Here is a 13,323-nt window from a genome sequence, read left to right on the forward strand (position 1 = left end):
TTCAACCCTCTCTGACCCTTAGAACTGAACTCACTGTTTTTCCTACTGTACTTTTAAGACTTAAAGATGTAAATTAATAATCACGGTTGTGATGCCAATAACATAAAGATTTTTGTAACTTGTTTCAGGAGATAATCTGTCCTGATTGGCCAGGATGCTTTGCAATGTGAATGTTAGAGTATGTCTGTTTAGTACTTAGTAATCAAACTCTTTTATTCAATAGAGCATCACACTGTATGTCTACTGAATAGAAGTTTTGGAAAATACATCACGCCTACAGTATGATGCAAATTTCATGATCCAGCTCTCAGATGGTAATGTGAAAAGCTGAAAGAAGGCCACATGGTGACGGGTCACAGCCGAGGCAGCCATGAGTTAATCATGGACCACAGCACACCATCCAGCCAGAGAAAAAAATGACATGCAGAAAGACTGTTATGTCCTTCCCATCAGTGAACCAGTCCGGACAAGACCGGTCTGGGTGTTCAGTGAGCAAACAAATGCATAGGGTAATATACACAGCATTATATTAAAGCATCCAGAAACACCCTGGATGCTTATTATTACAAATGAGTCAACAGCTGCTTTGATCTGTCCAGTGATGTATGACAGCATGCGTGTGGGACTCAATGTCAAAGAGGCAATTCTCATACAGCCCTCCTCTCCATTCCTCCACTGATCCAGAGAGGATGAGAGACAATTTCCTCTTGCTTTCAGTGACAGTAATTGCCAAGCCTTCAGCTAGTCTGTGTGTGTATTTGTGTGTCTTTCATTCACACAAACACACACACACACACACACACACACACACACGCACATGCACACACACACACACACACACATGCAACTACACAAACTGGATGAATAATGTAGTTATCTGCTTGGAGGACCATGGGCTACAGCCACTATTTATTTTATTTATATGACAATTTAACACAACTGTTTACTATTTTAATGTTTTTTAAATTGCAATTTATTCCTGTGATGGCATTTTCAGCACCATTACTCAAGTCTTCTGTGTCACTTCAGAAATCTAATAGGCTGATTTGCTTTTTTTTGTAACAAATTGTAAAGTCTTTGTAAGTTTGTCTCTGTCTTTTTATCAACTAAATACTGTGTTTTGATCAACTAAATGCATTCTTGCTGAACAAAAGTACAGGTTTGATATCTTAAAAAAAAAGAAAGAAAAAAGCACTGAACCCAAAAACAAACATTATATTTTTTACTTAATCTGTAAATCTTGTCTGAATTAATTAATAAATGTTTATAACTTTATATAAATTATAATGTGTTTGACATTATTATTTCTCATCAACAGTTTTGAGTAGAAACCTAATTATATTGTATTACTAGAAAGTGTCTTTTTCATCCAGTGCATAAACCTCAAATTGGGTCATAGTGTCTCAAAATGGTGAAGCAGTTTTTAAAAAATGCTCTGTATTGACTGAGGCCATGCTAATTAGTGGAATAATCAGAGCTGTCTCCATGTGTTCTCCTAATAACTGTATATGATCTTGTCTGTGTACCACTTGACAAGTTGTGTCCTGCCAAATTACTTCACCCATGCAGTGTATAAATAAATGATTAGGGTTTAATTATTAATCTATAATGCAGTGCGGTAATCAAACTCTTGCTTTAAGTGACATTTGTTGGTTTACATCAGATTAAACTTTGAAGTTATGTTTATCTTTAAACTATCATTGTGGAAAGCTTGGTTATTTTTAATCTAATATGGATGTGTTAAAACACGTGGTTGCACATGAATGTAAGTGACTTCTCTGAGCTCATTAACTTTTCATGAATTTTCATTTGAGGATTTCATTATTATATAAAAAAAGTGTAAATATATGTATTAAAAAAGGGATATATTAAAAAAGGGTCAATCAGAAAGAGAGAAATCATGTTTGGCATAAAGGTTGCGGATGTGTGGGAGGCTGCATTTCAGGATTAGATGCCAAGAACCAGTTTAATTAGAGTCCAACTCTTCAACCAGCATGACACAAAGAATAAAAAAGATGAAACGAGCCATCTGGGTGTGTAACTGGCCATCTGGTTAGTTACAGGCAACAAGTCTATAATGTGGCAAACAAACAAAAACAGCACCACTGACAGAAATAGACAGAAGAGGAGGGAAAGAGACACAATCTGAGCCAGTATTTTGTGTATATGTGTTTAGTCATTAGTGGTGCATGTTTGCATATACACTACTAGATTTATTACTTAATGCTTAGTGTTCCTGTAGCTCAAATGGTTGCGCATTGTGCTATGAAGCGCAAGATCAGGGGTTTGATTCCCCGGGAGCACATGATAGGTAAAAATTGATAGCCTGAATGCACTGTAAGTCACTTTGGATAAAAGCTTCTGCTAAGTGCATAAATTTAATTTAATTTAATGCTTCATGATTAATTCCTACTACTTATTCCATACATCTGGTTAAAATACATGTATAAAGAATATGGTGTTCCATACTTCTTATTGTTTTATCGATCCTGCTAATTGTGCAAAAATATCAAATTTCAAGCAGAGGGACTTTATATGTAGACTCAACAGACATTGTATATCTATTTTGAAAATAGGGGCGAGGTCCTGTTGGGGTATGGGCGTGTTTGCTTTGGTTCTTTCAAATATCATCATTATTTCGCAAAAATCTTGCATCTTTAAATGACTTGTTTTGCAAGGATTTGAGAAAGGCTACATTACCTAAAACAAAGCCCTTAAACAATTACTAAATATTATTTGGCAAATGGTATAAGATATTATTTTTGTTTAAAGATTAGGAGGACAAACATATTATTCATTGGAATATTGTGCAGTGATTAATACACATTACGGTATGAACAGAAGTTCTAAGAGAGAATTACTCTGAGGCAAATTCTTCACACACACATATATATATATATATATATATGTATGTATAGGAGAAAAAAAATATATATAAAGAAAAACATTTAGAAAAACATATATTTCATAATGATTTCCCCCCCATTTTAAATTCTTATTATTCAATGAAAGGTTTTTTTTTTTAAATAAAAGATCAAAAGGATTAACAATGCAGATAAATTTTCACAGCCTTGTTTGATCATATTTACCAAGGGGGTCCATATTTTTGGGCATGACTGTAAGTGTTTTCATGATGTAATGTCCATCGCTCACCTGTGTGACCTTCTCTGTGACATTGTGTGTTCGATCTTTGACCTTTGGTGCAATGATGGTTTTCTCTGAGGAATGCGGAGATGATGCCCGCTTGTCATTGTTGGTTTCTGAGAAGTTTAGAGTGATGAGCGGGATCTTGTTGATGGTGCTGTACTTAGTAAGGTTTGAGTCAGACGTGGAACCCAAAATGCTGGACTTTATCTGATTAAATGGACCTAAAGCAAATACACATACACAAATTATGAGCATAGTACATCCCTCTCTCTCGCTATCAAAAAATAGCAGTGTATCAGGAGTCACTTTCATAGTCACATCAACACTAATCATTTTAATAATCTGCATTTATAGACCACCATTATTAAAACCAGCACCACCACAAACAACCACATTTAAATCAACTGCAAACACAACATACAAAGACAGTAGACGCACGCACAACAGAGACATGACTACGGTTAACATCAAAGAAGTGAAGCTCTAGCCATACCCCCAGCCATCCAAGAGCGCGAGACTAGCCAATGAGAAGAGAGCGAAGGAAAGGGGGGAAGGGGAGCAAAGAATGATTTAACTTTTGAAAAGTTAAGAGGTCAAAGGTCAAAAGAATCTGGAATCATCTCAAGAACTCATAAACAGGTGACTGAACTGAAATGATCCACAAGATTTATGACAAGAATGCTACAAGAATCTAAACAATCCATTCTACTGTGGAATACATTAACTTTAACCTGTGAGGTTGAAAACTCATATAGGTTCAGAAAGAGAGATTTAGAGGAAGAAAAGAAAGACAGAAGAAGCTGCAAAAGCTCAAAATTAGTTCTTAAATATCGGCTCAAACAATCCAGCAAATCATTTATTTCACATGCACTTTCACGTCACGCAAGGCATTACGCATGCACATCTCTCCTCGGTCCCTCTGGCACATTCACACTTATTTTTCAGTATTTTGTGATTGTTAATTTGGTGTGTTTCAGGAGCATTCAGTGTAAGCCTGAGCATGCTTTACACAGGCAGGCAGGCAAGCATGTGCTGAATAACAGCTCTGTTACCTTTAATACTACGCCCATTATCTGAGAAAGCAATAGATCACAGATGGACAGGGTGTAAGGAGAGAAAGACAGTGAAAGGCAGTCAAAAGCACCAGTGACAGGTGAGATCTATTAGGTTTTTCAACTGTATGAGGGCATGTGTTAGTAAAAAAAAAAAGAGAGTTCATAAAGACAATAAATCATTTAGGTAGAGGAGGAAGTATAGGCATAAATAATGATTTTGGGTTAAATGAACAAGTTTGACTTCCCACAGTATTTTGCAACTTAAAAAAATATACAAAATCCAAACTTTCACTTATACTAAGAGTTACATTATCATTAGGTAACATCTTGCAAAAAACACTTTCTTAAAGTGGCATTTTGCTCATATAGCAAACATACAATTTCATATTTTATATTTGGAATAGACCATACTAATTTTAGTTGTGCTTAATAATGCTCAAAATTATGCCCGTTTGTATCTTCTTCCAAAGTATAATAAATCACTTGTTCAATGAACAACCTTGAGATGCTTAACACATTAAATCACAATGTTGTCACAGTTTCCTTGAACTCTACATTTTTGATATTATATGCAAATGTGTGCGTCTTTGATAAGATGACCCTTTGCATATTAAAAGTACAATAAACAATTTACTTCATGTACAAGCTATGGAATCATAATGGAAATATATGCTAAAAATATATAACTTTGTCTGTCTTACTAACCTAACAAGTCACATCACGTTCCTCTGGATTTTATTGCCCTTTTATTTAACACAGGCAATAAAAAACTAAATTTAATGTGACATATAATTGGCCAAAACTAAAGTCATTCGTCCTTGTAAAGACATCTATCTACAGTCACAACAACATTTTTAACTATGTTATAGCTATCACTGAAGAAGAACGTGGCTGGAGTACAAACATGGTCAGTCCATTAATAACTACACCCAAGCGCCAAACAACTATAAAACCAGCTGCAGTTGAATTTAACGCTCAGCAATTTCAGGTTACACATTTCAGGATATAGGTCACAGTTTAACATCTGCTGTGTCCTAGAGCCTTACAAAGTCAAGGCAGTGAGAAAATTACTCATTTTAATGAGAAAAGCTGCCCTGTCTCTTGATTTCATCAGTCAGTTTCAAGGACTAAGAAAAAAAAGATTAGTTTTTACTTTTAAATATTTGAGCACAGTTAAATATGGAAACCTTACATTCACTCATATATATTTTTGGCTAGATACCTTGACGTAACTGTCAGCTATTACACTCCAGGAAATAGCCTACCCTATTCATATTTAGTGTAGTGCCTCATTCTATATTATAATGTTTCTAAATTAATAGTTATTAATAACCATCTCATAACAGACACAGAGATTAAAACTGAGAAATTTAGCAATCAAAAATGTTTCTTCTGCTGTGAATGAGTACAAAGAGCTGATTAAAACATCTTAGTAATCCACACCCCAGCCCATCAAATAACTTCTTGTGATTCGAAAAGCTGTAAATTTGTAATAATAAAAATCTGTTAGATCATGCCTCCATAACAGAAATTTCAGATCCAGCCCTGGATGCCAGGTCCATGTCTGGTACCCAAAACCAGAGTTAACAATCTTCTATCAGTCAAGCACTTGGCTAAGTAAATGCAGAAAAGAGCAGAAGTAATGATGAATGATAAAGTAATGATAAAAAACAGCAAAGCTTATTGAATAGTTACGTATGTTTCAATGCTTAGACTTTGTCTGCCCAGCACAAATAAGTGTCATTATATCACAATCAATAGCAATGGAAATTACTGCTTCACAACAATGTCCTGTGACATTAAAAACCTTGGAATAAAAACATTCTCTTATCTCTTACTCATGAACACAAATATCCTTGCAACCACAAATCTAAAGACTAAACAACAATGGAAAAATAATAGAAAACATAATACTAATATATATGAATAATCAATTAATATAATGAGTATATAAATGGTTTAAAATTAATATTATGAATGATTATATGATTAAATGGAATAATAAAAAGATTCAATTATGAATGAATGAATGAATGAATGAATATAAAATAAAGAAAGTAAAACAACACAAACGTATGGTTGCTCTCTTGAAGCAAAACACACAGTTTGCATTTGAGGATCCTTAGATCGTTTTCCTTCCAGCAAAATAAAATACAAGTCCTATAATATAGATTTTTTTCCAGTGAAAAAAAATATTGTTTTCTGAATCAGGAGAGAAATATGCACAGATCAAGTGAAAAAACTGTCCAAAACAGTTCTAAACAAATGTGTGGGTGGATTTTAATGTGAGAGGACAATGGGATGAACCTTTTCACTGGAAGAAACATTATTATGGATTATGGCCAAAAGGGACAGTTTACAGTTCAAAATATGGATTTTTTTTTTATTACAAACACAGGTTTTCACTTCAGAAGCCATACATTGGTGGGCTGTATGGCTTCTGAAGTTACCGTATGGATTACTTGTGGATTATTGTGATGTTTTTATCAGCTGTTTGGTTTCTCATTCTGACAGCACCCATTCACTGCAGACGAACTGGTGAGCAAGTGATTCAATGCTAAATTTCCCCAAATCTGTTCAGGTGAATGAAACAAATTCATCTACCTCTTGGATGGCCTAAATAAATAATACATTTTATTAAAATTTTCATTTTTGGGTGAGCTATTCCTTTGACACAACCAATTACAGTCATATAATTCTTTTTAAAAGCTTATCCTTGTGTATTTAGATGTGTTTGTATACCTTCGCTAGCATGGCGATCACGGTACGTCCTCTGTGTCTGTGTGCTGAGTCCTTCTAAATCTTGTGTAGATGATACTCTCCTAAATGTGCACATACTGGCCCGTGATGCTCTCCTAGATGCAGTCGGCAAAGGCTCCTGTGGGTCCACTCGTTCCCAAGGGCCCCGTGGAGACGAGTGATCCTGTGGCCCTGAGATAGGCGAGCATGACCCCAGATAATTCTGGCCAATCAGAGCCCAGGTGTCGTTTCCATAGGAAGGGCTACAGCTCTCGCCAGTGGGTGGATGGAGTTCACGTGGAGAGAGGGAAAGAGAGACAGATGACGAGCAGGAAGAGTGTTTCTCATTCTGATCAGCCGAATGGATGGTCACCTCATCCGGGTCTTCCTGGGGGAGGGATTGCTTACTCACTCCCAGCATGCTCAGTGGTGCAGGCAGACGAAAACCAAAGAAACGTCCTTTTTCTACAGAAAAAAAATGAACAGAGTAAGGTTCAGAGGAGTTAACAAGAAATAGGCGTTATTTTATTATATTGAATAAAAAGGCAGAGTTAACAGCCATATATGTCCATCTCCAGCGGGCAGGGGTAAATTACAAGGGACTTGGGGCAAAAATGCCACCTAAACTAATTAAAGTTTACATTCACTACTAATGGTTGTTGATTGTGGCATAGGATTTAGAACTGCTCATGGTGCATCAAATTATGTTTATGCAAATTTTTGTATTATTGCACATTACTAAGCATACAGGTTTCTGAATACTGCATTTAATCATAAACTACAAAGTGCAGATATGATGTAAGACTAATTTTGCAGTGTAGACAGCTCCAGTGATTATAAAGGATACACAGATACATTTAAGAAAGTAATTATAAAAACGGTACCTTACAAAGGTTAAAGAAAATCCCCCTGTCCCTTAATTTGAAATACAATTTCTGAACCGGCCTTCCTTTACCTTCTTCAAGGCCCAATACATAATATTGAAAGCTGGTGGTTGAAATGGGTACTGAATTCAAAATTCAAAATATTGTAGAGTTGTTACACCTCCTCCTGAGACTTGATGTTCACGCGGGTTGCCAGATTGAGGACACACAACATGAACAAGCACAACTGACAATGGTAGACAACAAGCCTTGCACTGTAAGGCTGATGATAAACAGGGCAATTTTTTGAGCAATGTTGCTTGGCCACTTTCACATTGAGAATGGATAACAAATGTCTATCTGGATACCTTAGATTGGTTGTAGGCCCTGTGTCTCATCTGATTGTCTGTCGGTGGCAACATTGCCCAAAAAGTCCCCCGTGTATCATCAGCTTTAGTTTATGAGTTGATTTAACATGCATTTTAAGAGCTTTTTAGAGGTCTGCCTTTTTAGTACAGACCAACACAAAACAGGCATTCCAACACAGAACACTTATTTCAAAGAAGAAAAACTGGCTGTAGATTTTCTCTGAGAAACAAGTATGTGATATTATAAGTATCTGCAAACATACTATGGTATTTTTATGCTTTAGTACAGTCAAAGAAAATTACATCCAGCACCTTTAATTGGACATGCTTGTTTTTTGTGAGCAGTTTTCTTCATTTCTTCCTACTTATGTCTCTGTCTTATCCAAAAAGCACCATCAATAGTGAAAACATGGTCCCTGAAGGTACAGAGTTCCAGGGGCTCTGGGAATTTCAATTTCAATTTTCATGATATTTCTAACTTTCAGGTCATTTACAACTATCTAGCTTTTTACCTGTTCTGTAATCTTTGAATTATGTAATAATGTTAGATAACATTCTTTATTGTTCTATAAAGTGTTACTAAGAAAAATACTGTATATTGAGCATGTTGCCCTTACTCACCCAAACTTGTCAACAAGGCTAATTTATGTGAACGCAAGTTCCTTAGCAAGTAGATGTGAATCACAGATGCTTTTTAGTATATGAGATGAGGACATTATTGCATCCTGCAATGAGGCTGGAACCAGCACATCCAGTGCAAGAAGGCTTTGACTTTTTAATTTTACTTAACATTATTTAATTTATCAGGTTATATATATATATAAGGATACTGTTTTTTTTGTTTGTTTGTTTTTTTTTTGCAATTTGAGGTGTTTTATTTTGGTTTTATAAAAATAAATGTGATTGCTCTCCTCACAAATCAACTCTTCCTTTTTTTCACTGGCATGTCTCTTTGACTAGTGCATCTTTGAGCCTATTTTTAGCATACATAAAATACTAAAGTACTGTTAAGATCAGATACTCTCAGACTTTTACTCAAGTTGTTTTGGAATTGGTGACTTATAAACTTGTAACTTTTATTTAAGTATGGTTTTCAGGTACTCTTTACACTTCTGGTTGACTAATCGAATAAACAGAACTGCTGCTGCTAGTCAACATTGGAAATAATAGTTGAAATTTAGTCATCTTAATGTTACGTTTAAAAAAATTATACATTATTCTGAAAAGTGCAAATGTGGAGTGGAAAAATAATTAATTTAATTTCTTGTCAGACCTTGCAAGCATGCACTTTCATCATGTTACTCTCTGCAAGCAAGGTGTGAGAGTGTATTTACCAGTTTAAAGTTTAAAATATTATGAATGAAAGGGAATTGACTTTCTTCAAAAAGGTTTTGTTGACATTTTTCATGTTATCTCCACATACGTAATGCCAAATAAAATAGTGATTATATGTTTAGCTCCGCTTTGCTTACAGGAGTAACCATGGTATCTGCTAAATTCCTGCTTGTCCAGAAGCGCCACCTAGTGTCAGAGAGTGAATTTTGCATTTTCAGTCAGCCCGTCTTCTGCTTTAGTTGCCGTCAGTGTTGTAAATTTTAACTATTTTGTGGAAAATATGAACAATTCAGATAATAAGGTATCTGGAATTATTTGATTGCTTGGTTCATAGTTTAAATATTTCAAATAGATTGCACATACTCAATGTTTCTGACTCTCTTCTGAGGGTTTTTTACCTCTAGACTAGTCAGTTACAAAAATTTCCATTAGTTGTTGTGCACATCACAATTTCCAACACCAGAATTACTAAGGATACAAATCGCAGCATTACAGTAGCTGTCAAACAAGGTTGGGGTTTCTGCAGCAAAACCTCTGCAGCCAAGCGGTCCTACCCACACAGTCAATCTTTAACAAGAACTTCCTGAATGTTAAACAAACAGAGTTGTCTCTGATGGAAGGAAAAATGGGACATCAGCATCAATGAAATTCAGTGAGAAGACGAGAGGAGACATGGTTAAAATGAGCTCTCAATCTGTATCTTTCTCCTCTGGAGCACAAGGTAGCCTTAGGACTCTACATGGATTTCATTACCTGAGCTTCATATCAACCACAGAGAAAATATAGCTAAATTATTTATGGACCAGTGAGACCAACTTAATCAAATATTATAGTATTTGGCAATACCACAGCATCGAGTGTAGGAGAGCTTCATGAACACTTGATGCCTTACAAAACCATTACTGGTGTCCTAGGAAAACTCATGACATTTGTTTCTATTGCATTTGTGTTGTTGCATAACACTTCAAGCAGCCCCAACAGTGTTCTGCAGTTTGACATGCTACATTTCATTTAAAACAGTGAAACAGTGTCTTCTATATATATATATATATAAACTAGATAGATTTTTTTGTTTCTGCATTCAAATGTACAAAGAAATAAACAGCACGATAAATATTCAATATCAACATTTGGGTGTTAATGAAACAGTTCCACGCAGAAGAATAATAGTCCATGCAGTTCCACGCAATAGAATAATAGTCCATGCAGTTCCACGCAATAGAATAATAGTCCTCCGGAGCTACAGGTGTATAGATTCTTAAAACGTTTATTGCAAATACAGTTGTTCTTTTTCTCATCAAACAACGAGACTATTGAATCTGCCAGCGCAGAACCTAGATAGGGCTTTCTTCTTATTAGACATATATTCACCTACACATGAAATGGCATCACCTGGGTATGGCAGGGCATGACTGCTGCCAAACACTGGTCACCGAGTAAGTTCTAAAAAAAAAGCATTAATTAACAAACAGAATCAAGAAATAATATATTTAATTAGTTGTTAAAATAGTAATACAAATGAACAAATAATACACATATTTACTTTTATACTGATTTTAATTGATTATTTATAATTATATTACATGAAGTTTATATGACCTCATGTTGATTGAGAGACTATTAAAGGGATAGTTCACCCAAAAAAGAAAATTCTGTCATTGTTCACTTACCCTCATGCCATTCCAAACCTTTACATTTTTTTTAATGCAGAGCACAGAAATAGATACTGTATTTTGAACAATGTTGGTAACCAAACTATTTTAGTTCCCACTGACTTCCTTTGCTCAAAATACCCTCTTTTTTGCTTCACAGGAGAAAATAAGTTACACAGTCTTGGAACTACATGAGATTGAATAAATTATGATTATATTTTTGAGTGAACTATTTATTTAACACTTTCACATTGTATATTTCACAGTGCAGGATAAAGCAGTCAAAATGTTTTATTATTATTATTATATTATAATTTTTATTTTGCCAAAAACTAAATAGGTTTTCATGACTATTTTACACCCTGTCTTTAACTTTTAGAATTAAACAGGCTATATTTGCTGCAACACCCTTTAGACACCTATAAATATGGCGCTTTCATACGTGAAATGAGATGTATGCTAATTTGCAATCTGCAGTTTTCCTTTTGTTTGCTCTCTACTTCATTAACAGCCTTTTTCATCACATTTTGTTTACCTGGCACACTTCACACTTCATGTGCAACACAATCAGCCAAGAATGCTTAAAGAACTTAGAAAGCTTTTCTAACACATTTTTGACTTGTGTATTCCAGGATGTGCAGAGCATCAGGCGCTACACAAAGCTACATTATACCCACACATTACTCTTATCATTTGTTCTTCTACTGTTAGGAACAATAGCATGTATTCTACTTTCTATTACCTCACTGTTAAAGTTTCTTAATATGGGATAGTATGAATTTGTGCTGTTTAAATGTATTCATCTGGCTGACATCAGAAATAATCTGAATTATTATTACATATTTCATTTCATTCAAAAGCCATATGAAGTTATAAAGCCCTCAGTCTTGTTTTTTAAAGGGGGGGTGAAATGCTATTTCATGCATACTGAGTTTTTTACACTGTTAAAGAGTTGGATTCCCATGCGTGCTCCCGTATAGCAGAGCACTGAGAGCACAACAGACTTCACTGATCAGAGCGAGAGCGTCGCAAAATGTCACAAAAGAAGTGTGTTTTTGGTTGCCAGGGCAAGACAACCCTGCACAGATTACCAGAAAAAAACATCATTAAGGGACCAGTGGATGGAGTTTATTTTTACAGAGCATCAACGGAGTTGTGCAAGTGTTTTTGTTTGTTCCCTGCATTTCGAAGATGCTTGTTTTACAAACAAGGCCCAGTTTGACGACGGATTTGCGTATCGTTTATTTCTTAAGGATGATGTAATACCAACGAAAAAGGGTCACAATCGTGTGTTGGAACCGCAGGCGGTGAGTAAAACTGCTTCAAATATCTCAGCCTCCTTGTTAGTGCGTCCCCTCCCATGCCAGAGACCCGGGTTCGAGCCCCGCTCGGAGCGAGTCGTTGCTGCTGCTGCTCTCGTTCAGTTTCAGCCTCGGGATCTGATTCTGGATCATAAATATACGCTGAATCTGACTGTAAGCCATGGTTTGTTTTGGATGTTTTTTTCCTCATGGTAAAGTCACAGCTTCCAAACGCTTTCAACGCAAAAGCCTACTCGCACTCGTGATTCTTTAGCTCCGCCCACATGTCACGCCTCCAGCGGTCGTGTTTTTCCGGGAAAAATCAGTACAGACTATCTTTCACTTATGAATATAATAAAACTAAAGACTTTTTGGAGTTATGAAGGATGCAGTACTACTCTATAGGTACTCAAGAATAACAGGATATTGAGTGAAAACGAGCATTTCACCCCCCCTTTAATCTCTGCCGTGTGATTTCTCTCTTTCTCTCTGTCTGTCTCTACCCTTGGGTTTCAGAACCACACTAGCATTAATTAAAAGTCTCTCCAAACTGGGCTATTTATATCACGCCTCCATCAAAACAACCTAATGTACTCCACAAAAGAGGCTTTTTGGAGGTGGATGTCCCTCAACTTAAAGTAAAGCCTAATAAGTCATTGACAGAATCAGGATGGAAATGCTTGTAAATTTTACTAGCTAGATTGTCTCTGCTTTAATGGTTCAATGCACTTCCTGTCTGCTGAGCCCCTCAGCCCTGCTCTCAGAGGAAGCAAGATCTAGGAAATCTATATTCATCCCAGCTAGAAGTTTTTTTTAAAGTGTCATGTTGTATGTCTCAGCATAACAATGAACTCACTGCCATA

At 35.8% G+C, this 13,323-nt stretch overlaps 1 protein-coding gene across 8 annotated transcripts in view; it reads right to left on the minus strand.

Moving 5' to 3' along the window:
- The window catches only part of LOC113050843 (potassium voltage-gated channel subfamily H member 7-like), a 54,011-nt gene that overhangs the window by 21,801 nt on the left and 18,887 nt on the right, over window positions 1–13,323 (minus strand). For 3 of the 8 annotated variants that reach the window (XM_026214217.1, XM_026214211.1, XM_026214210.1), the window contains exons 4-7: window positions 6,945–7,406; window positions 4,200–4,220; window positions 3,641–3,664; window positions 3,154–3,368 (exon numbers count right to left, since the gene is read on the minus strand). In XM_026214217.1, coding sequence (XP_026070002.1) covers window positions 3,154–3,368; window positions 3,641–3,664; window positions 4,200–4,220; window positions 6,945–7,406 — 722 coding nt within the window. The remainder of the gene's footprint in view (window positions 1–3,153; window positions 3,369–3,640; window positions 3,665–4,199; window positions 4,221–6,944; window positions 7,407–13,323) is intronic. The other 5 variants (XM_026214216.1, XM_026214218.1, XM_026214212.1 and 2 more) reach the window with 5 other exon arrangements.

Source organism: Carassius auratus, chromosome 31 (genome assembly GCF_003368295.1).
Source record: "Carassius auratus strain Wakin chromosome 31, ASM336829v1, whole genome shotgun sequence".
NCBI classification, from domain to species: Eukaryota; Metazoa; Chordata; class Actinopteri; order Cypriniformes; family Cyprinidae; genus Carassius; species Carassius auratus.